The sequence below is a fragment of the Physeter macrocephalus genome, chromosome 8 (assembly GCF_002837175.3).
Source record: "Physeter macrocephalus isolate SW-GA chromosome 8, ASM283717v5, whole genome shotgun sequence".
Classification (NCBI taxonomy): domain Eukaryota; kingdom Metazoa; phylum Chordata; class Mammalia; order Artiodactyla; family Physeteridae; genus Physeter; species Physeter macrocephalus.
This window is the reverse complement of record NC_041221.1, coordinates 90,145,818-90,172,113: the sequence shown is the minus strand read 5'-3', so window position 1 is coordinate 90,172,113 and position 26,296 is coordinate 90,145,818. Positions and strand designations below refer to the sequence as shown.

The window sequence follows — 26,296 nt, the reverse complement described above, 5'->3', positions numbered from 1 at the left end:
TGTTTGGTTTCCACATAAGGGAAAAAAACCTTCTTGACTGCATTTTCGCATGCGATTCTCTACTGAAACGTAATAAAAATGTTCCGTTTTTAAAACAAAGTGTGATGGACGATGAAAAGTGGATACTGTACAATAATGTGGAATGGAAGAGATCTTGGGGCAAGTGAAACAAACCATCACCAAGCACACCAAAGGCCGGTATTCATCCAAAGAAGGTGATCTGTATATGGTGGGATTGGAAGGGAGTCCTCTATTATGAGCTCCTTCCGGAAAACCAAACGATTAATTTCAACAAGTGCTGCTCCCATCTAGACCAACTGAAAGCAGCATTCGACGAAAAGCGTCCAGAATTAGTCAACAAAGAACACAAAATCTTCCATTAGGATAACACAAGACCACATGTTTCTTTGATGACCAGGCAAAAACTGTTACAGCTTGGCTGGGAAGTTCTGATTCATCCACCATATTCACCAGACACTGCACCTTCGAATTTCCATTTATTTCAGTCTTGACAAAATTCTCTTAATGGAAAAAATTTCAATTCCCTGGAAGACTGTAAAAGACACCTGGAATAGTTCTTTGCTCAAAAAGATAAAGAGTTTTGGGAAAACGGAATTATGACGTTGACTGAAAAATGGCGGAAGGTAGTGGAACAGAAGGGTGAATACGTTGTTCAATAAAGTTCTTGGTGAAAATGAAAAATGTGTCTTTTATTTTTACTTTAAAACCGAAGGAACTTTTTGGCCAATCCAATAATTAGTTATCGGGATTTCCCTGGTGGCACAGTGGTTACGAATTTGCCTGCCAATGCAGGGGACACGGGTTCAATCCCTGGTCCGGGAAGATCCCATGTGCCATGGAGCAACTAAGCCCGTGAGCCACAACTACTGCGCCTGCATGCCACCACTACTGAAGCCCATGTGCTCTAGGGCCCGCATGCTGCAGCTACTGAGCCCGCTTGCCTAGAGCCCATGCTCTGCCACAAGAGAAGCCACTGCAATGAGAAGCCCGCGCACCACAATAGAAAGTAACCCCCACTCGACCCCACATGCTGCGGAGCAACTAAGCTCATGAGCCACAACTACTGAGCCCGAACGCCACAACTACTGAAGCCCACGCACCCTAGAGCCTGCGCACCGCAACTACTGAGCCCATGCGCCACAACTACTGAAGCCCACGCGCTCTAGGGTCCACATGCTGCAACTACTGAGCCCGCACGCCTAGAGCTCGTGCTCCGCAACAAGAGAAGCCACCGCAATGAGAAGCCTGTGCACAGCAACGAAGACCCAAAGCAGCCAAAAAAACAATAATAAAATAAATTAGTTATCCCTTCTGAAGTTGTTTAATTTACTCCACAACAGTTTACTGAAGATCTGCCATGAGAATACAGAAAGGATATATTTTGAGTGATCCTTCATATCACTTGTATAAAATCTGAGAAAGCTGAGCAAGTTTCTAGCTCCTCTAAATTATTTATCCATAGAAGCCTACTTAATTCCTACTGGATGAATGCAGAGTAGACACACACAGACATACAGACATACACACACACACACACACACACACACACACACACACACATAGAGTTGTTATTATTGCTGTTCACAAATGTTTTGGATTTTCTTTCCTTCTGGGAGAGATACAAGCCAGGATTGCACTTCTCCACCTGGTTACATTAGTGTTGTCATGTGACTTGCACTTGCTTTGACCAAAGAAGTTAAGTGGAAATGCTGTGAGTCACTTCCAGAAAGAAGCTGAAGAGCCAGTGTGCAGTTCCTCACATTCACATTTCCCCACTCCATGGAGAGAGAAGCACCTGTTGAGATGTAGCCTCTACAATCCTCAGTCCTAAGTCACTGATGATAGCCCACTTCAGATGGACATAATCCATGAGTGAAAACTAAATCTTTGTTGCAGTAAGCCAATGAGATTTTGGAGATGTTTGTTACCACAGCCTATGTGAATCAATATAAAAATCTATGTAGTACAGATCCACTGTATTCCTTAAAGAGTCAGGAACCCTCAGTCATAAGATGAATTTGTATGCAAAGTGAAATACAAAGACAAATGCCAAATCACTGTTTAATTATCAGTTTGAATTGTCTGTGCTTCTAGACTCATTCCCCTCCACTTAAATAGAAAAAAATTAACATAAAGTACACCTTAATAATACAATAAAACAGTGTTAAAAGCAATGTCTAGGACTGGAGGAAAAACGTACTCACCTTTAATATAACAGTGCTGTACCCATCTTCTGGTTCAGTTCCACTGACAAAGAGTGACTCAGGGCTAAATTCAAATACACCGTGAGCATGGTCAGAGGCTGCAATTGTCACTAGAATTTGGGAAGCCGCTCCTAGACTGGCTGCATGGGTAAGTTCCAACAAATGGAAGAAAATGTTAATCAGTAATTTACAAACCAAAGGGAAAAGCAAGGAACAACTTTTTGAAAAGAGATGTACCATTCACTGAGCATGTTCTAATTTGCTTTAGAAAGAAAGGCACACACAAATGGCTGCCACACATATTCATGCTTTTATGACCTTCCTCTGTCTGGGCACTAACGTGATATACAAGTGCTGCATAAGCACTTGAAGATGAATAAGGAAAACTTATTTTTCTTTTTCTTCTCTATGAAAGAGAACATTCTTCCACATGGAGCATATGAGGAAATTCTCCCATGACCTTTGCTAACCTCAGAAGAACGTGAGCCAAAATGATTCTTACCCTTATGAAACAGTAGATTCCCTATGATTTTCATCAATCTGACTGCACAGATTCTTGGTTTCCAAATGTGCATTAATTCTAGGCCTATTTTCATCATATTATGATATTACAGATCTACCTCCCCTGGTCTCATCCAGTCCTATAACTAAAAAGATGCCAAGATCTAAAGAAGTATTTATTTTTTTCCTAAGAAGTATGTTCAACTTTTATGTTGTATTAATGGATTCGAACGAGAAAATAAACAATCCCAAAATTAGGAGTAATTAAATACAGAAGTTACATGAGGCGTTGATGGAAGTCAGGAATGAGAGGGGTGGGAACATGAGTTCTGAAACTAAAATATAAAACCTGACATGGTGAAAAAGGTATGTTTTGTGGATTCCTCAACAGGAATCCTTTTGAGGGTTAGTAAGAGTGCTCCCTAAAGAAAACAAGTATTCTATGTATTCTCCCTTAATATGAAAAATATTTGAGGTAAAAAGCTTTATCATGTTTGTATACGAATATAATTCAAAAGGCATCCTCTTTTCAATATTCCTGCCCATTAACTGGCAACTTATTCTCCCCATGTGTTTTCTTCTTAATTTCTCTCTCCCATTTGTTCTGATTAAAAGTTACATATAAAGACCCATTTGGTTTTTTTTGTTTGTTTGTTTGTTTGTGGTACGCGGGCCTCTCACTGTTGTGGCCTCTCCCGTTGCGGAGCACAGGCTCCGGACGCGCAGGCTCAGCGGCCATGGCTCACGGGCCCAGCCGCACCGCGGCATGTAGGATCTTCCCGGACCAGGGCATGAACCCGTCTTCAGTGGCGCAGTGGTTCGGGAACAAACCACTGCGCCACCAGGGAAGCCCGACCCATTTGTTTTCGTAAAGAAAATCAGTGTGATACATTTTACATGAAAGTATAAATGTTCTATTTATCTCTTTTTCAGGTACTCAAAGCGATGTAAAATCTTTTTCAATAATCACTTTTGTAAATGATACCAAGCAAAATTTCTGTTATAATTAGAATCAGGAAACTGCATTAGGTTCACACAGAGAGGAGGAGAGTCTGGGCTTTGGAGGCAGACAGGACCTGATTGTGACTTGATCACTTTCTAGCTGGCTGACAATAACATGAAACAAATAATACTTCATAAAGTTGTGCTGGTTAATGAGATGAAATACATGTAGTAGGTATCTATAAATGGTTAATTTTCTTGTCTCTAAAAAGAAAAGTTAAAATGTGGAATAGTAAAGGGCCTTGGAACAGCTGCTTACCACGTTTGTGAATAGCTGGAAGGAAGAATTCCATGTCCCCATCACCACTACCACTGCCATCAACCCTAAAGAGTTCAGTCACTTCACAAGGAGAAACACAGAGACACAACCCACGCAACACACGTTGACACAATGAGAAAATTGAGAGCTCTTAAAACATATCCAGCAAAAAGGAAAATACAGTAATATTAGACATGCATTCTTCAAAAAAAAAAAAACATATTAGGTGGTAATAGTATAACATTAGTCAAGCTACCAATATATAAAACTTTCATTCATAGCTTCAGGAAATATTCCATGTAGGCTGTAATTGGCATGTCCCATTTCTGCCAATTTAACTAGTTTTATTTTTAAATTTTCACTTTACAACAGTGTAAATTGTTTTTAACATTTTAAATATTTTTTAAACATCTGCGTGCATGTATCAGCTTACACTTAGTCCTATATACCTTTGACAGTCACCTTACCACTTACAACCACCAATTCAAAATTAGAGAAAGGCATCTAACATTTCCCTTCAACCACACACTTAAATTCCCACCATATGTACCATTCTCAGGCTTGATCACCCTTTTGCCACTGACATTTCTCAAAGAACCCTGGACAAGCAGCCTAAAAACCTCAGCTTCAGCCCTGGCTGTGAGAGACAGCAGTTGTAAAACCTTCAGCAAGTCACAGTACCTCACTTTTCTCACCTATGAAAGGGGACTGCTGCCTTTTACAAAACTACTGTAAAGATCAAATAAATAATACTGTAGAAAATGAAGCACCCTGGCAATATATAAAGACTATAATAAAGAGAAAATGATTCTAACTTTACTTCCACTACATCTCACAAGCCAACCGTTATTTTGCCAAATATTTGCAAACAAAGAAGACAGGAAGGGCAGCGATGGCAGCAGTGGAAAAGGAGTAAGAGTAGCAAGACCACATCCACACCTGTGTGTTTCTACCAGTATCCTTGATTGACATGCCAGTCTAAGATCTGCCCTGCTCTTCTGTGCTTCCCCTCCAAAGGACTGGGATATATATGAGAATTTATGGCACCCAAAACCTGAAATGATCTTAGAGACATAAGAGGCAAAATGGATTTCAGGGACTATCGAGTGCATGGCTTGGCTTCCCTATGAACCACAAGTTGTGAGAAAGAGGGGTGAAATTTAACAGCAATGTACCCTGGCTAGCATAAAACATCTACTCAGGTGGCTATCATATGTAGAATTAGTCTTATAGGCAAAACAGTGAGGAATAAGGGTTTCTCCTTTGATCCTCAAAAGAATTTAGCTCTACAAGCTATTTCACCTCTTAGGCAGTCCCAGCTAGGGCGAGGAATGGAGGCCAGCATCTAGATTTCTCTACCTCCAATCCGCACTCAAAGGGGGTGGGGAGGATCAGATTCTTTGCCAGTATTGCCCACTTAAGGTGCAAGATTGGTTTTCAAATGAGTACTCATGCCCAATTAATACATAACGATGCATATTCTAGAGATATAGGAGGAAGTTTCTATATAAAATCACAAGTATCACTATGATCACAAATATCATTTCTGAAGAATATTTGATGCTCCTTATTAATATTAGGTAATGCTCACTAACAGTTTCTCTATTACACAAGTATTTTTAGCTATAAGTAATACAAAGAACAACTCTTCAAATACTTCATAGTGACCTCTGATTAATGAAGTCATTTCATGAAAATAATGATTTGGAAATGAAAGGACTTGTCTCTAGAAGACAAGCAAAGCCGGTATTGTTACATGACACCAGCCCAGCAGGTTGTCCAGCATACTTTCACTGTTTTATGTAGTCAACCAAGCTGTGGCGCTGTTTAATCATTTCCCTGGCTTGTCCTCCTTTGCTGCCACATGGGCTTTGGGAAAACAAGGAAGGGAAACATGGGAAAATTTTGTCATACTTACCCCAAAGTCTCACTGCATACTAAAAGACAATCTTAGTATTTCCATCTTACCCTATTTCTCCCTTTGGATGGCTTATTCGGTACTATGACTTTCTTCATCAAAACATAAAAATAATAATAAGCTAATAATACCAGCTTTTGTAATGGAAGAGACTGACCTGATGAATACCATACCAACTCCCAAATTCTTACATTTATAAAGGTAATATGGTACACATCTCATGTATACTGTAACACCCCCAGTAGCACCTGATAATCAAACACAGTGATACTTCTGCAAAGAAATGTATATAGTTAATCTAAGTAGGATAAATAAAGATTATAAGTAGCCTCTCTTCAATACAGATGAGTTTTGCCACAAAATGGATTTTTGACTCCAAAAATCTGTGATAATCAGAGTTTTCGGCATTACAGAATTGAGAATAAGGTATTATTAACCTGTTTTATTGATAATCACCTGATAATCACCTCATAATGGATTATCTAAAGAGATTAACTTTGACCTGTTCTACAGCTGGAGGTAGCTCTAAGGGAGCTACTGTGAAAATTGAAATAAGGAAGAAGGTAGAGAGGTGATTTTAGGGGCACCCACTCTGAATGATAGCTATAATTTGGTGATTCAGCATAATTAAATTATTTCATTGTAAAAGCACATCTACTTTAGGAAAAGACCAATGGGTAACGAAAGGGGGAAAACCAGCACAATAGGTTAATTCAAAAGAACCTATTTCCTTAATAGAATCTACTACCACCAAGGTGAGTGTACAAGTAAATATTTGACATTTTTGAGTCTTACCTCCTCCCTCCAAGTTTAACAACTCAACTTTAAAGGATTTTTCCAATTCAGGAATAGAATTATCAGTGATGTTAACAGAAATGTACTTAAATCTTTCTCCTGGTTGAAATTCTAAGGTACCAGCAACACTCTGAAATATAAATAAAAGATTTATCCATTAGATTATAATTATTCTGTATGTGAATGTGTAAAATGAGAATGTTTACTATATCCCAAATTGATATAAATACTGAAACAGATGAAGTAAAATATAAAATTGAAAATATTTAAGTGGATATGAATAGTGTTCAATATGAATTCTAAACAAATATCCTCAAACTAAATAAAGCAGATGGATTTTTATCTCTCTTATTTTCCTATTCATCAAAAAAAATTGTTAAGGCAAATGAGAAATCTGAATAGGTGACATCCACAAATTCGTAAAGAATTAAGTCAATGAGATGCATGGAATTCTTTTCATTAAGTATATTGAGAACTATTTGGTTTATGTCATTGAGTAATTTAAATACTCACTGCATAATAGTAATGGTATTTTCATTCCAAAAATTTCCCCTAGCAATAATAAATATCAATCCACTGGGCATTCATCTTTCCTTGATTATATCACAACTGCAATTCGCGATACAAATCTCCCATCAGAAAAGTTCATAGCTACCAGAAAAGCAGTTTTTTAAAGTCTTAAGGCCCTTTTTCTCCCACTATCTAATATAAGCATTTTCCTCTCAAGTCATGAGAATAAATAAAGATGTTTAAATTTTTTCTAGGGTTAGCTTTTGTGGATAACTAATATTTCATCCTGCGGAGCAATTAATGATCCTAAAGCTAAACTGAGGAACCCAAGTACCAATGCACTTAATCACTCACTTACTAATTTTTTTCAATATTTTTAAACACATAGCATGTGCGTTGCACCATTTTAGATGTTTGGGATTCAAAAACAGCCAAATCATATCTGTATCTCCACGAAAACATTCCCTAAGGAGTATTAAGCACAGGATAGAAAACAACTGCTATAAAAGACATACAACAGCTCAAGAAAAAAAAAGTAACCTTGCCTACAGTGCAGTCATCAAAGGAGTAATTCTACAAATCTTAACAGCAGAAATAACATTTGACTGTCTTAGGAAACCATATTATTTGACCTTAGCAATATCTTACACAATTGCCCACTCCCTCTCTCTCTGGTATTCCGTGATACCACATTTCCTATTTTTCCTACCTTTTTAGCTCATCTTTGTGTTCTTTGAATTTTAACATTCTCCTAGGACCTGGAAAAACTATTTTTCATCAGATTCCCTCTAGACCCTATCTCTAGACAAGGCTACCATATTCTAGGCTTTTAATGTCATGTATATGTTCCCAACTTCCAAATTTCTACAGGCAAAACTTATTTCATTGCACTTCGCCTTATTTCACTTTGCAGATATTGTATTTTTTACAAATTTAAGGTTTTAGCGACCCTGCGTAGAGCAAGTTTATTGGTTCCATGTTTTCCAATAGCATTCCCTCACTTCTTGTCTCTGTGTCACATTTTGGTAATACTCACAATATTTCAAAGTTTTTCCTAATTGTTATATTTGTTAACGGTGATCTGTGATCAGTGATCTTTGATGCTACTATTGTAATTGTTTTGGGGCACAGGGAACTACACCCATATAAGACAGCTAATTTAACAATTGTGTGTGCTCTGACTGCTCCACTGACTATCCATTCCCCCATCTCTCTCCCTCTTCTGGGGTCTCCTATTCCCTTAGATACAACAATATTGAAATTAGGCTGATCAGTAACCCTACAATGACCTCTAAGTGTTCAAGTGAAAGGAAGAGTCACATGTCTCTCACTTTAAATCAAAAGCTAGAAATAATTACTAAGCTTAGTGAGAAAGGCATGTCAAAAGCCAAGACAGGCCAAAACCTACACCTCTTGAGCCAAACAGTTAGCTAAGTTTTAAATGCAATGGAAAAGTTCTTGAAGGAAATTAGAAGTGCTACTCCAGTGAAATCATGAATGATAAGAAAACAAAACAGCCTTATTGATGATATGGAGAAAGTTTTAGTAGTTACATAGAAAAATCAAACCAGCCACAACATTCCCTTAAGCCAAAGCCTAATCCACAGCAAGGCCCTAACTCTCTTCAGTTCCATAAGGAAGCTGCAGAAGAAAAGTTTGAAGCTAGCAGAGGTTAGTTCATAAGGTTGATGGGAAGATGCCATCTCTATAACACATAAGTACAAGATGAAACAGCAAGTGCTGTAGAAGCTTCAGCAAGTTATCCAGGAGATCTAGCTAAGATAATGAATGAAGGCAGCTGCACTAAACAAGAGATTTTCAAGGTAGTTAAAACAGTGTTATATTGGAAGAAAACGCCATCTAGGACTTTCATAACTAGACAGGAGAATTCAATGGCAGGATTCAAAGCCTAAAAAGACAGGCTAACTTTCTTATCAGGGGCTAATAATGCAGCTGGTGACTGTAAGTTGAAGACAATGCTCATTTACCATTCCATAAATCCTAGGGCCCTGAAGAATTATGCTAAATCTACTATACCTGTGCTCTGTAAGTGGAACAACAAAGCCTAGATGACAGCACATCTGTTGACAACATGGTTTACTAAATATTTAGGCCTACTGTGGAGACGTACTTCTCAGAAAAAAATATTCCTTTCAAAATATTACTGCTCATTGACAATGCACCTGGTCACAAGAGCTCTAATGGAGATGTACAATGAGATTCATGTTGTTTTCATACCTGCTAACACCACATCCATTCTGCAACCCATGGCCTGAAAATTCTCAGAAACATCTCCAAGGGTATTAGCTTTCTGAAAGTCATGAAGGATACATACATAGATTTTTTTGTTTCATTTTGTTTTAGTTATTAAAGAAAATGATAATCCAACTGGAGATTGGGGATGGCCATATATGACAAACCCACAGCTAACAACATACTCAATGGTGAAAAGCTGAAAGCATTTCCTCTAAGATCAGGAACAAGACAAGGATACCCACTCTCGCCACTTTAATTCAACATAGTATTGGAAGTCCTAGACACAGCAGTCAGACAAGAAAAAAAAATAAAAGGAATCCAAATTGGAAAGGAAGAAGTAAAACTGTCACTGTTTGCAGACAACATGATACTATACATAGAAAATCCTAAAGAGACCACCAGAAAACTACTAGAGCTCATCAATGAATCTGGTAAAGTTGCAGGAGACAAAATTAATATACAGAAATCTGTTGCATTTCTATACACTAACAACAAAGTATCAGAGAAATTAAGGAAACAGTCACATTTACAATCACATCAAAAAAAAATAAAATACCTAGGACTAAACCTACCTAAGGAAGTAAAAGACTTGTACTCCGAAAATGTACGATGATGATGAAAGAAACTGAAGACGACACAAACAGATGGAAAGATATACTGTGTTCTTAAATTGGAAGAATCAGTATTGCTGAAATGACCATACTACCCTAGGCAATCTACAGATTCAATGCAATCCCTATCAAAATATTAATGTCATTTTTTTAAAGATATTTTTGATGTGGACCATTTTTTTAGAGTCTTTATTGAATTTGTTACAATACTGCTTCTGTTTTATGTTTTGGTTTTTTGGCCATGAGGCATGAGGGATCTTAGCTCCCCAACCAGGAATCAACCCGCACCCCCTGCATTGGAAGGTAAAGTTTTAACCACTGGACTGCCAGGGAAGTCCCTTAATGTCATTTTTCACAGAACTAGAAGAAATAATTTTAAAATTTGTATGAAACACAAAAGACTCTGAATAGCCAAAACAATCTTGAGGACAGAGCTGGAGGAATCAAACTCCCTGACTTCACAGTACACTACAAAGCTACAGTAATCAAAACAGTATGGTACTGGCACAAAAACAGACACATAGACCAATGGAAGCAAAAATAAACAAATGGGACCTAATTAAACTTCAAAGCTTTTGCACAGCAAAGGAAACCATCGACAGAATGTAAAGACAACCTACTGAATGAGAGAAAATATTGGCAAATGATATGACCAACAAGGGATTAATATACAACATATATAAACAGTTCATACAACTCAACATGAAAAAAAAAACCCAAATAAAAAATGGGCAGAAGAACTGAATAGACATTTCTCCAAAGAGGAAATGTAGATGGACAACAGGCACATGAAAAGATGCTCAACATAGCTAATCATCAGGGAAATGCAGATCAAACCCACAATGAGATATCATCTCACACCTGTCAGAATGGCTATCATCAAAAAGAGCACAAACAACAAATGTTGGCAAGGATATGGAGAAAAGGGAATCCTCATACACTGTTGGTGGGAATGTAAACTGGTGTAGCCACAGTGGAAAACAGTATGGAGTTTTCTCTAAAAACTAAAAATATAACTACCATATGACCCAGCAATTCCATTCTTGAGTGTATATATCCAAAAAAAAACCCAAAATACTAATTTGAAAAGATACATGCACCTCAACGTTCATAGCAGCATTATTTACAATTGCCAAGATATGAAAGCAACCTAAGTGTCCATCAACAGATGAATGGATAAAGAAGATATGGTGGATATATATATATATATATATATATATATACACACACACACAATGGAATATTACTCAGCCATTAAAAGGATGAAATTTTGCCATCTGTAGCAACACGGATGGACTTAGAGGGCATTATGCTAAGTGAAATAAGTCAGACAGAGAAGGATAAACACTGTAATGATATTACCTATGTGTGGAATCTAAACAATACAACACACTAGTGAATATAAGAAAAAGGAAGCAGACTCACAGATATAGAGAACAAAGTATAGTTACCAGTGGGGTAGTGAGGCAATGTAGGGTTGAGGGAGTGGGAGGTACTATGGGGTGTAAGATAGGCTCAAGGATGTACTGTACAACATGTAGAATATAGCCAATATTTTATAATAACTATAAATGGAAAATAACCTTTAAAAATCATATAAATTTTTTTTTTTTAATGAATAAAGGACCTGAATAGACATTTCTCAAAAGAAGATGTACAGGGCTTCCCTGGTGGCGCAGTGGTTGAGAGTCCGCAGGGGACGCGGGTTTGTGCCCCGGTCCGGGAGGATCCCGCATGCCGCAGAGTGGCTGGGCCCGTGAGCCATGGCCACTGAGCCTGCGCGTCCGGAGCCTGTGCTCCGCAACGGGAGAGGCCACAGCAGTGAGAGGCCCGCGTACCGCAAAAAAAAAAAAAAAAAAAAAAAGACATACAAATGGTCTACAGCTATATGAAAAGGTGCAAATCACCACTAATCATCATGGAAATGCAAATCAAAAGCACAATGAGATATCACCTCACACCTGTTAGAATGGATACTGTTAAAAAGACAAGAGATGACAAGTACTGGAAAGGATGTGGAGAAAAGGAAATGCTTGTACACTGCTCGTAGGAATGCAAATTCATATAGCAATTATAGAAAACGGCATGGAGGGTCCACAAAAACTTAAAAATAGAACCATCATATGATCTAGTAATTCCACTCCTGGATATATATCCAAAGGAAATGAATTTACTATGTTGAAGAGATATCTGCATTCCCATGTTCATTGAAGAATTATTCACAGTAGCCAAGATATGAAAACAACCTAAATGTCTTTCAGCAGATGAATGAAGAAAATTAGATAGTAGATAGATAGAACAGAATATTATTCAGCCTTAAAAAAAAAAAGGAAATCCTGTCATATGCAACAACAGGGATGAACCTGAAGAACACCATGCTAAGTAAAATAAGCCAGACACAGAAAGACAAATACTTCGTGATCTCACTAATATGTGGAACCTAAAACAGTCAAACTCATAGAAGCAGAAACTAGACTAGAAGGGTGCTTGCCAGGAACTGGAAGAAAGGGAAAATAAGGAGAAGTTATCAAAGGATGCAAAGTTTCAGTTATGCAAGGTAAGTTCTGGAGCAATACTATATTGTACACTTGAAATCTGCTAAGAGAGTAGATCTTAAGCATCTTGAAAGAAAGAGAGAAAGGAAGGAAGGAAGGAAAGACAGAAGGAAGGGAGGGAAAGAAAATTATATCTATGTGAGGTGATGGATATGTTAATTAGCTTATTGTGGTAATCAATTCACAATGTATATGTGTATCAAAATATTAAGTTGTAAATCTTAAATATATATAATTTTTATTTGTCAGTTATACTTCAATAAAGCTAAAAAAACTTTAAACAGACCATCAATATCAATACTAAAGTATTTCTTTAACAGAACACAGAGAAGACAATACTAAGCCAAGCTGAGATGCCCTATGAAGTATACTACATACCAAACTAAAGACAAAATACATGTCAGGGCAAGAGAAATATAACTTGCCCAATAAAAGCCTTTGAGAAGGAAGAAATCATCTTCTTGCACTTAGCAAAGAAAACTCTGTTAACTGCAATACAGCCAAAATTAAATGAATTCAATTAGCCAAGTTTTCTGGGGTTTGGGAGAAAAAGTATGTACAAATTACTGAAGACTACACCCTTGTACAGGTATTATTAGGAATAAGAGGAAAACCAAGAAAACTAATACTAAATTTAAAGAAAAAGATTCTTTGGGAAAACAAATGTTGAAGGATATAAAATACTTCCTGAGAAGTATAGATGAGAAGAAATTATGAGCATTCACTTAATGTGAGTATTGGTGATAATAAGACTACGCAACAGTTATTGAGGGTTACTATATATGTTCCACGTACTATACGTGACATTTAAAATGCTGCCATCAATCCTCAGAGTGGCCCGGCCCAGCAGATACTATCTCTCCCTTACAAATAAGGAAACTGAGGTCAGGAAAGACTGAGTCTCCCAAGGCCACACATTTAGAAGGTCAATTTAAACCCAGTTCTGCCCAGTTTCAAATTCCAGGTTGTTTTGTTTTGTTTTGTTTTGCCAGTACCACACTGGTTCTCATTTGGAGAAAAAAAAAATTAAAATTGAAATGACATAGACATATAATATTTTTACAATTTTTGTGTTGTTCAATGGACACAGACGAGAGGATTTAAAATGTGTAAGAAACATCATTTTTAATATATATGATTAAAACCTATAACTTAAAATAAATAATACAAATGAAGCCTATGACAAATATAAGGTATAAGAGAAATCAATATGACAGCTATTTAAGTGTCAGGCTTTAGTGGACTGAAATACTTTTTTTTTTTTTTTTTTTTCTTTTTTTTTTTTGCAGTACGCGGGCCTCTCACTGTTGTGGCCTCTCCCGTTGCGGAGCACAGGCTCCGGACGCACAGGCTCAGCGGCCATGGCTCACGGGCCCAGCCGCTCCGTGGCATGTGGGATCTTCCCGGACCGGGGCACGAACCCGTATCCCCTGCATTGGCAGGCAGACTCTCAACCACTGCGCCACCAGGGAAGCCCAGACTGAAATACTTTAATTCACAGAAGTTTAAAGGCTAAAAAGCCATCAATGCTTCTTTTCCTTGTTTAGTAAGTTCCAGGTACAGTGCCAAGTCCCTTCCAAACCCCCAAGAGGACTGTGTCTGTTTTACAAGCATAAATACTGCTTCAAAAGGATTAAGTGATTTACCTGGTAGTCCTCAGGACTGAATGCTGTCAGTGATACTGTTCTATATTCCGCCATAATCCTCCCCAGGAGCCCTTGAGCACGGACGACCAGCAACCTAACTTCTCCATCTTCCTCCTGCACGGTGATGTGTGGAACACTGCTTGCGGGCAGGGTCATTGGGTCCTCAGGCTGGGGAGGCAGCCCAGTGGAGAACTGTAGCAAACCTGGCAGATACAAAGAGAAGCAGGGCATTCTTGCCCCAATTATCTGTGGAAGAATCTCTTATTCACTTGAAACAATCTTACACAATTATTTTGATCACCGGGATAAAATTCAGAGGGCTCTCATTTAGAAAAGACTTGAGTGAAGATTTGACTAACATGCTTTTGACAGAATATGTTAGTAAGTTTTCAGGATGTTAAAAATTAAAATGCTAATTTTCCTTGTCTCTACCCAAAGAAAGCTTTTTTAATGGAAGCATCAATAAAAAGAATAGTGATGGAGTTTTAAAATATTATTATCAAACATTTACTCATATTTGACTCTCTAGAATTCATCCTTAAATTTATAGCAGAACAAAATTAATGGCACCCTAAAGGATTTGCAACACGCTTTTTTGAAAATTTACGTATGAAAATCAGAGTTGAAGAACTTCCCAGGTTTCCTTCACAGATCTTTTATTGGATGGCCTTGCTTTATTCCTACAAAAGAACTATTACTTTCCAATGCAGAAAACAGTCTCAACTTATTATGACAGACATCTATGATAGTTTCCCAAATAAGAAAATTATCACTTTTCAGCATAAGACAAAAAGAAACTAATATAAACAGACAGTGATAACGCTACTTCTTGAAGTTAAATAAAATATAAATTACAAAGTATTCCAATTAGGTGTTAACATATCACAGTAGGACAATTTTCAAAATTAAAAATATTTGATTACCATGAATAAAAATACTTTTTTTCATTTAAAATAATCCTGCATTTAAAAATACTTTTCAAAATATATTATTAAACTTTAGAAATAGATCCTTATATTTTTTTCACAAGCACTGTCCCTCAAAATGGCAGCTTAGAAGTTCCAAGAGCTTGGAAGTTAGAGCATCCGAAGGAGTTCTACTTCAATCATTTGCAGAAGTCCCTTAAACCCTTAGTGAGATCAAGTACACCCAGAGAAGAGAGGATTATTCTTGCAAAAGGGCTTGGTTACCATATGGATGATCACTAGCTTTGATGGTGATATCTGTTGTTTCCTTTTCAGGGTCTATGCTTGCACCACTGGTGGGAGTTGAACCTAGTTTTCCATCTCCAGGAACCGCAGAAACCAGTGTCACACGGAAATACTCATTAAGCTCCGGAATACCATCATCAAGGACATAAATATTCAGGACCTATACATATAAAAATCCAAAGGCATTAAGCAATGAGGCATGTAGAAATTATTTGCCACTTATCAGAAGAAAATAAAGCAGCCAAACAAAGTTACTTTTTAACATGACAGATTTCTACACAAACTTAAGACATAAAAATAGAGAGCGAGAGAGAAAGAAAGAGAGAGAGAGATCTGAGAAATTAATTCTTTAATCAATAATGGGTGCTGAAGATTAATACTTCCTGTATAAAAATACCCTAGTCATGTATTAATATCATATCATATATTACACATTGATATATCAATATAGTATCATATATTCTTTGTACCAAAGACAGTGGTATTACCAACCTCATGCATAGAGTTCCTGGTTAAGGAACTGCACGTTATCTGATAGAATGTGGTAAGGCAATAGGAAGGGACAATGTATCCATGTCTAGTTCTGGCCTAAGGAAAGCCTGACATACCTAGCAGCTGCATGCTAGAAAAGAGATCCACAATAAATGCTAGAAAACAGATCCACAATGAGCCCTGTAAGTCTGGCATACACAAACTGCTCAAAAACCATTAGGAAAGGAAGTAGCAATAACTCAACCATGCTCTACAATATATAAGTCAAAATTTGAAGTGAAAAAAACCATTCCAGGGGCTTCCCTGGTGGCACAGTGGTTGAGAGTCCGCCTGCCGATGCAGGGGACACGGGTTCGTGCCCCGGTCCGGGAAGATCCCACATGCGGCGGAGTGGCTGGGACCGTGAGCCATGGCCGCTGAGCCTGCGCGTCCGGAGCCTGTGCTCCACAACGGGAAAGGGTACATCAGTGAGAGGCCCGCGTACCGCAAAAAAAAAAACCATTCCTCCTTCTTTTATTAACTTGAACAAGCATGTTTTGACATCTACAATGTGCCAGGGCTAGAAATGGCCCCAGTCACTAAGAGACTCACTGTCTTCTGTAGGAGAGAGATCTGTGGAAAAACATTTAAAATGCAATGCAAACATGTCATAATAGAGTTATGTACAAAGTAAACAGAACAAAACAATCAACTCTATCTGGTAAAGGTTTTACAACAGACAAGTATGAAGCAAGTCTCAATGAATTAGTTGTAGTTATGAGTAATAATGAGGAAGGACATTCCAAGTAAAAGAAACAACAGCATGAAAGAATAAGACATCTGGGTAACTACAATTAGACCACTAAAGCTGGAGTGGGAGAGAAGTCTGAACAGATAAACAGGAGTCAAGATCATAGGGACCATTCATGCTATCATTAAAAAAATGAACTTCATTCCATAGAGAGTAAAGGAAAATGGAAGAATCATAAGCAGGGGACTGACCAAATGAGAATTCCATTTTAGAATCAATACCATGGCAGAATGTAAACAGAGTGGACACAGCAAGAAAGGACGCAAGGTGCTGGGTTAGGAGGTGACTGAACAGAATTAATGAGGTACTGAACTAATTCAGTGACAATGGAGATGAGGAAAAATGGATGGATTTTAATTTGTTCTGGAAATAGAAGACCAAGGCCTTAAAGACTCAGCATAGGGAGTGAGGGACAGGAAGGAATGATGTATGATTTCCTGGTTTCTTCCAGAAAGGAGGGTGACAACAGTCTGAAAACAAACTGTAACTCCAAAAGCAATCTCCAAAACACTAGTCATTAGGCCTAAAAGCATTTGAAGAACTGTTTTTATAATGTAGTTTTTAATGTAGGCCCAAGACAGACTCTGAATTTGGTTTTAATGTTCATTTTAATCAAAATTTTAATTAATAAAGTAATACATGGCATGGCCAATGTGCTCAAAGTATAAAAATAACACTTCTACCCAAATCTTGTCATTATTTTTGAACTAAAGGGAACAATAGCGGTCTGAAGATTTAAAATATCTTGCCCCAGAAGTAAGCTGACAAATGTTGCTATGAAAAGCAATACCAAAACATCAAGATGTACAATAAAAATGAAGCAATTAATATTTTTAAAGTATTGAAGCATACCAAAGTACTCACTCAATTCAATTAGTGAAATGAAGAGTTTGAAACTGAAGACCCTATCAAGGTATAAATGTATCTCACATGGTGACTCAGTGCACAAAACAGTATTTACCTTTACTATATGTTATAAACTCTGCTATTTTCTATTCTCTTTTGAAAATCTTCCTAACTCACTAAATTAATTTCATAACTAACGGGCCATTTAAAAACACTTGAAAAACACATTTCCAGTATACATTCCTGTACTGCAGCAAAACACACAAACACACACACACACACTCTTCCCAGACTGTCTTGCTGCTAGGTTTCTAGATGTGATTTAAGTGTATTTAATTAAATGTGCTCCCCAGACATCTGGAAGGCAAGAGCAAAGTGGAGGTCACCTGACTGCTGTCTGTGCTGGAAAGCATAGTCACGGGGCATCAGCAGACACCTCAGTATACAGTCTCTGGCTTAGTAAGACTGAGAAGCTAGTGTAGATCCAGCAGGCAGAGCGCTATAAACCAACCCCAGTATTCGATGTTATTGTTGCTTTAAAGGTCAATTCGTTTTTAAAGAAATTTTAAAATGACAGAAGAAAATATTTTAAATAAATCTTGACAGGAGCATATACAACTATTTTCCTGACCAAACTTTTATTAATTCTTAGCTCTTCCAAAATATATATGAATACTCTTTATAAAACAGTGGTTCCCAGTTATATTTTTATTTCATAGAGGGTAAATTTTCCAGGGGAAAATTTTGAGGATCAACTCTGTTTTCCAAGTGGGAACATTAAAAAGTTATCACATATCATCACTGTTACTTGATAAAAGAAATAGCAATTTAAATCCAAAAAAGAAGTGACAAAGACAGGATCAGAATAAATTATAGTCCTTTAAATGGAATAATTTCAGCCTTATGAAAACTTACTTGTTGTCCTAATTTTCCTCATTTTACCAAAGACCAGTAAAACATTTATCATGGCTCTTATTTACAGACTGCTATTGGGAACTTCTGTTATAAGTTATTTAATTTGTTTCCTTCTTACCCCAAATTATAAAGATCTGATCACTCTTCTTTAGCTTGAACTCTTTAAATCTTAAGAATATTTTAAATTTTTCCTAATTTTATCTTTTTCATCCAATCAACTCCTAAGTCCCTTAGAAATGTCTTCAAAGATATTTGCAAGTCTTAAGTTATTTTACTATTTATCCCTGATGACCTATAAACTATTTACATTTCTAATGAAAAATTATACTGATATGAATATTCCAACATATCAGAAATTTTATATTAGAATGTAAAAAAAATTTATATAGGAGAAGGTCTCATCTCAATTTCACTTACAATAAGTGTCACTTATTTCTGGAGCATCTATTCAGAAATCAGACAACGATTCACGGAAAGCTTCTGATATCAACTGGTGATTGCTTGTACTTTCAAAACAAAGAAAAATTACCTATTTTCTCCAAATTTAAAAATAAAATATTACAGTTTTAGGAATTCCTCTTGGCTGACCGGTAGAGTACCATTAAGAATTCTGCAGTTTCTCATTGTATCAGTAATAACCAAAAACCCACAATGATAAATCTTCAAGCTATACCATTTTTATTATATTGAGATTAAAGAACAGATATAACAGACATTATTTAACATCCTTAATTTTTCACTGCAGAAATAAATACAAAAATATTTTATGCCACGATATATAACTAATTGCCTAAATATTCTAAATTGCTTAAAGAGCAGGAAGCTGCAAATAAATTACAGAACAAACAGATCAGGAAAAGCTTTCCAGGAGGCTTTCAAAGAAACAGAGAAGGTAGAGTTTACCTCTGATCTCTGCCAAGGAAGGAATGTGATAGTTCCACTGGCATTAGCAAAATCATCAACAAGGTAATTAACACCATCAGATTCGATCTGTGAGATGGTGTAAAAAACATGCACATAATCCAGAGCTCCTCTGGTTCGCTCCACCACACATGAAATGGTGGATCCCTCCTCTGCAATCTGAAATTGAACATAAGTTCTTTATAAGTATACACCAATTCAAATCAGTGATAAAATTACAAGGCTTTCCTGAAATCCTTTTACCATAAACTTAATTCTATAACTTTCTACCTCTCTAAGGCAACCTCTACATTCCTCCGGATATATTTTTGACTGCTAAAAAGTATTTACAATCATTGGTTTTTCCACTCATTCCTTTAAAGGGATAAATAAAAGCAGAAACAATAATAATTAATTAACTACACATGTAATTCATTCATTGAAACCTCTTGTGTGTCAGCCACTATGCTAGATGCTACGGTTACAAACGATTTTTTTTAAAAAAGCACAATCCTTTATCTGGGTAAGTCTAAATAGGAAAACAAACTCATGATTTTATGATGAGTTCAGTACAAAAAGTTGGGTGTAAAGAGTGGAACATGACATCAAGGAGAACTTTCTAGGCACAGACATAAGAAGTAATCGAGTGGATTTGGTGAAATCATTTTGAGGGTGGTATAAACTACCCAGTGGGGACAGCCTGGAGAAATTCCTGGTGGGGACAGCCTGGAGAAATTCCTGGTGGGGAGACAATAGTCAGGTAAAGGAGGGCACTGATATCATGCTTAATATCTTTTTGCTATTTCTTTTTTTTTTTTTTTTTTTTTTTGCCGTACGCGGGCCTCTCACTGCTGTGACCTCTCCCGTTGCGGAGCACAGGCTCCGGACGCACAAGCTCAGCAGCCATGGCTCACGGGCCCTGCCGCTCCGCGGCATGTGGGATCTTCCCGGACCGGGGCACTAACTCGTGTCCCCTGCATCGGCAGGCGGACTCTCAGCCACTGTGCCACCAGGGAAGCCCATCTTTTTGCTATTTCTGACATATATACATATACATATGTATACATACAAGTGTGTGCATTTTTCATGTGAAAAGTATTTTTATTTACATAATTTAAGATAATGTTTAGAAATTACATGGAGCAGGAAATTGGAATAGCTTTTAGAATAGGTCTTCCTATTCTTAAATTCTCCATCTCTCAATTCTATTTTTATAGTATCTAACATAAAATTCATAGAAAAAAGAACTAAAACTGAATAAATAGAGCTCAAAATACAAATCTTTATATATATAATGTCATTCTCTACTTTTCACATCAATCATAAGCACCTCTGATCAGCATTAAATAGAGCTATTTTGGTGCCAACATCAGAGCTAGAAAGAACAGATTTGAAATTTGTCTGCAAACAGGCAATAGTCAAAACAGTTATCAATGAGCATGGAAGCACCAGGAGTTGCTCCAGTAAATCCTTTGAGTTTCACTGAGCATCAGCATTCCTACTCCAAAATGCAGCAGAAACCCTACTGCCTCATAGCACACAAGATCAAGGACCCCTGGGGCAATATAACTCCTTTGTCTGCTCGCCTGCTAGCCTAAGAAGCCCAAAACGACCCTACGGTTGTTCAAAAGGGCCTTCAGTCTGTCTCCTGATGGAAATGTTCCATCTCCAGGTCCAACCAGAACTTCTAATCCAGTGGAACTTAAAACATGGGAACAGGAAACACAAATTCTGACAGTGGGTTACTGGGGGTGATGGAGTTAAGAGTCTCACTTCTACCTCTGGCTTCCTGAGCCCATGTGATCTAATTACCAGGGGCACAGAATTAGATATCAGCCATTGGGCACACATGCTGGATCCTGGAGCACAACACTCCAACACTTCAAGATGTTGTCCCTGAGCTGGCACCTTGGCTGAGTCTTTAACAGGCCATCCCATTGCTGCACTAGGCCAGCTGCTTCAGGTGATGTCGTATAATACACACACACACACACACACACACACACACAGACACACACACTGGAATATTACTCAGCCATAAAAAAGAATGAAATATTGCCATTTGCAGCAATATGGATGTACCTAGAGATTATCATACTAAGTGAAGTCAGACAGAGAAAAACAAATATTTGCTATCACTTATATGTGGAATTTAAAAAATAATACAAATAAGCTTACTTACAAAAACAGAAACAGACTCACAGACATAGAAAACAAACTTATGGTTACCAAAGGGGAAAGGGGGGGAAGGATAAATTAGGACTTTAGGATTAGCAGATACACACCACTATATGTAAAATAAACAACAAGGATTTACTGTATAGCACAGGGAACTATATTCAATATCTTGTAATAACCTGTAACAGAAAAGAATCTGAAAAAGAATACACATATATATGTGCATGTGTGTGTATAACTGAATCACTTTGCTGTACACGTGAAACTAACACAATATTTTAAATCAACTACAGTTCAATTTACAAAACTGGTATTTTCAAACAGCTCATGTAACTCAACAACACCAAAACAACCCAATCAAAAAATGGGCAGAAGACCTTTACAGACATTTCTCCAAAGAAGGCATACAAATGACCAGTAGGCACATGAAAAGATGCTCAACATCACTATTAGAGAAATGAAAATCAAAACTACTACGAGGTACCATCTTACAACAGTCAGAATGGCCATCATTAAAAAGTCTACAAATAACAAGTACTGGAGAGGGTGCTGAGAAAAAGGAACCCTCCTACACTATTAGTGGGAATTAGGCTGGTGCAGCCACTGTAGAAAACAGTATGGAGGTTCCTCAGAAAACTAAAAATAGAATTACCATATGATCCAGCAATCCCACTCCTGGGCATATACCCAGAGAAAACTCTAATTCAAAAAGATACATGCAGCCCTATGTTCATAGCAGCACTATTCACAATAGCCAAGATATGGAAACAACCTAAGTGTCCATTGAGGCATAAATGGATAAGGAAGATGTGGTACATATATACAATAGAATACTACTCAGTCATAAAAAGAACAAAATAATGCCATCTGCAGCAACATGGATGCAACTAGGGATTATCATATTAAGTAAATCAGAAAGAGAAAGACAAATACCATGATATCACTTATATGTGGGATCTAAAATACAGCACAAATGAACCTATCTGCAAAACAGAAACAGACTCACAGACAGAGATCAGACTTGTGGTTGCCAAGGGGAAGAGGGGGAGGGAGAGGGATGGACTGGGAGTTTGGGGTTCGTAGATGCAAACTATTACATTTAGAATGGATGAACAACAAGGTCCTACAGTATATATAGCACAGGGAACTATATCCAATCTCCTGGGATAAACCATAATAGAAAAATAATATTTAAAAAGAATGTATATATGTGTATAACTGAGTCACTTTGCTGTAGAGCAGAGATTGGCATAACATTGCAAAAATGTTATGGTATTTAACATATGGCCTGGTATTTTAAGGCCATATACAAATGGTATATTTTAAGGCCATTACATAAATTATATTTAAAGACTGGATAAGACAATGAGGGAAGTAAGTATAGAGAGAAAAGGACCAAGTACAATCAGTTCTGCTGTAACACTGGTTTTGAAATGAAACTGTTCCAATGCAACTGATACATCAGGGAGCACTTTGAACATAAAGTGGATTTCACATTTGTTTATGTATAATTTCAACCACAAGAAACATGGTGAACACAGAAAACTGTACCACCTGAAACAAGCCACATGGGAATACACACACACACACACACACACACACACACACACACACACTCCAAACCTCTACCAGTTACCTCAGTTCAACGCATGTGTCACCAGCCACATTTATCTGCAGTGAATGTGGCAACTTTCCCTCTGATTTCGAATAACCCTCCTTCCATCACTTCACAGTAACACACAAGCTACATTCCTCTGATGCCCACTTCTACAAGCAAACTTAAGGTTTTTTCAAGGTATATGCCATATTTATTATCATACTTAAGAATTATACACTTATTGTGTAAACCTGTTTTTTATTAGGTCCCTACCTTTCTTTTTATATATCACTGACCAAATTTTTGGATAGTGTTCGCCTAACCCATCTGTCCCATAAGTTCTTGTGTTTTTCACTACGCGATTTGGTACAGTGTGGTGATTTTTAGAAACCCATCTATCATGTTATGGCAGAATTAACTGTTCTGAAGGTGGGGCCCTCCAACCCTAAGAGGCTGGAGAGAAGAGGAAGCAGCAAAGACACAGGTGCTCAATACAGCACCTAATTTAATTTCCACTTAGACATTTACATCAGCATTTTCATCATAGCTGAATGGTATACAAACACATGTGTGGTGGAAAGAGCATGGCTTTAAGGTCAAACAGTCCTGTTTGACTGTTTCACTCCACCACTTACCAAGAGTCCTACATCTCAGTGATCTCTTCTTACAATGAAGATCACAATGTCTCATGGATTTTGGTGGAGGTTAAACAAGTGCTTTACATGGTACCTAGTAAAATAGTAAGTGCTAAACAAATCTTATATTTCTTCCCCTTAAAATACAGACACACAAACACAGTAACAAAAAATGCCACATAAAAACATTCCCTTATTTTATCAAGAAACTTATATGCTTGCATATTTTTAAAAAGCAAATTCCCATGTATTTAGATTCCTATCACAGTAGGGACATATTTGCTCCATTTTCCCACCCCAAATTTTAATCAGAATGACTATTTTGAATGAGTTAAATTAATAAATCATTAATCCCAACATATGAGTATTCAGCCTTTCCCTTTCAGCAAGAGACATAGATTAAATAGATCCAAAGATACAGTAAGGAGTGTGATGTTTTCTTATAGCTTTTACCAAGTCAATGACATTACCAAGCATCATACAGGACTAAGTATTTTGCTTGCAGGAATCTCATGGGGAAAAGTTATCTAACCACACTTTCATTTAGTAAAGCCTTCATTAAAATCTATCACCTACTAACTATTTTCAGTGTGAAAAAGAAGAGAAAAAAAGACTGTCCATATTCAATACAAATATGTGCAGATGTGTTCTATATATCAAAATTGCATAGAAATTTTAATAAATTAATAATTTACACAATAAAGTAAACCCTGTAAAGTTTGAACAAGGGAAGAAGCTTCAAGAGCCAAGCATCCATTAAAAAAAATGACACAGGATGCTTGGTAAAATTTCACCTTTCATACTTATGAATTTACAGAGAAATGACATAATGCCTGACCTTTGCTTTAAAAATTATTTCAGCCAAAAAATAAGAAACAAGACTGGCAAAAGGCTAATAAATGTTGAAGCTAGGTGATGGGTCACTGGGGTGCACTATTCTATCTTTTCTATTATTCTGTACATATGATATTTTCCATTTTAAAAGACTTTTAAAATTCAGCTTTTTGTCTCCCATTGCATCCCCCACTAGAGATTCTGACTCAGAAATGGGGTCTTGATTCAGGAAAATGCATTAGATATTTCCAACCAACGCCACCCACACACAGCACTTTGGGAAATAGCAGACCAAGGATGCAATTAGCAATACAAGAAGGGAATTAAGACATGGAGAATAAATAATTAAAAGATCTTTTCTACTATTAAAATAGTCACCTAATTGATTTTATTTATTTACTTATTTATCTATCTTTGGCTGCGTTGGGTCTTCATTGCTGCGCGCAGGCTTTCTTTAGTTGAGGTGAGCCGGGGTTACTCTTTGTTGCAGTGCGCTGGCTTCTCACTGCGGTGGCTACAACCAAGATTACTCTACCCAGCAAGTATCTCATTCAGATTCGATGGAGAAATCAAAGGCTTTACAGACAAGCAAAAGCTAAGAGAATTCAGCACCACCAAACCAGCTCTACAACAAATGCTAAAGGAACTTCTCTAAGTGCGAAACACAAGAGAAGAAAAGGACCTACAAAAACAAACCCTGGGGGCTTCCCTGGTGGCGCAGTGGTTGAGAGTCCGCCTGCTGATGCAGGGGACGCGGGTTCGTGCCCCAGTGTGGGAAGAACCCACATGCCACAGAGCGGCTAGGCCCATGAGCCATGGCCGCTGAGCCTGCGCATCCGGAGCCTGTGCTCCGCAACGGGAGAGGCCACAGCAGTGAGAGGCCCGCATACCGCAAAAAAAAAAAAAAACAAAAAAACCCTGGGCTTCTCTGGTGGCACAGTGGTTGACAGTCCGCCTGCTGATGCAGGGGACACAGGTTCGTGCCCCAGTCCGGGAAGATCCCACATGCCATGGAGTGGCTACGCCAGTGAGCCATGGCCACTGAGCCAGCATGTCCAGAGCCTGTGCTCCACAACAGGAGTGGCCACAACAGTGAGAGGCCCACGTACGGCAAAAAAAAAAAAAAAAAAAAAACCAAAACAATTCAGAAAATGGAATAGGAACATACATATCGATAATTACCTTAAACATGAATGGATTAAATACTCCCACCAAAAAACACAGGCTCATGGACTGGATACAAAAACAAGACCCAAATATATGTGGTCTACAAGACACCCACTTCAGACCTAGGGACACATACAGACTGAAAGTGAGGGGATGGAAAAGGATATTCCATGCAAATGGAATCAAAAGAAAGCTGGAGTAGCAATACTCATATCAGATAAAACAGACTTTAAATAAAGAATGTTACAAGAGACAAGGAAGGACACTATGTAATGATCAAGGGATCAATCCAAGAAGAAGATAGAACAATTATAAATATATATGCACCCAACACAAGAGCACCTCAATACATAAGGCAATGGCTAACAGCTCTAAAAGAAGAAATCAACAGTAACACAATAATAGTCGGGGACTTTAACACCTCACTTACACCAATGGACAGATCATCCAAAC

At 37.5% G+C, this 26,296-nt stretch overlaps 1 protein-coding gene across 1 annotated transcript in view; it reads right to left on the bottom strand.

Moving 5' to 3' along the window:
• ADGRV1 (adhesion G protein-coupled receptor V1) overlaps positions 1-26,296 on the bottom strand; it is a 552,025-nt gene that overhangs the window by 462,552 nt on the left and 63,177 nt on the right. Inside the window, exons 22-27 of the mRNA XM_024125341.3 lie at positions 19,436-19,612; positions 15,469-15,649; positions 14,279-14,481; positions 6,701-6,830; positions 3,988-4,068; positions 2,226-2,365 (exon numbers count right to left, since the gene is read on the bottom strand). Coding sequence (XP_023981109.1) covers positions 2,226-2,365; positions 3,988-4,068; positions 6,701-6,830; positions 14,279-14,481; positions 15,469-15,649; positions 19,436-19,612 — 912 coding nt within the window. The remainder of the gene's footprint in view (positions 1-2,225; positions 2,366-3,987; positions 4,069-6,700; positions 6,831-14,278; positions 14,482-15,468; positions 15,650-19,435; positions 19,613-26,296) is intronic.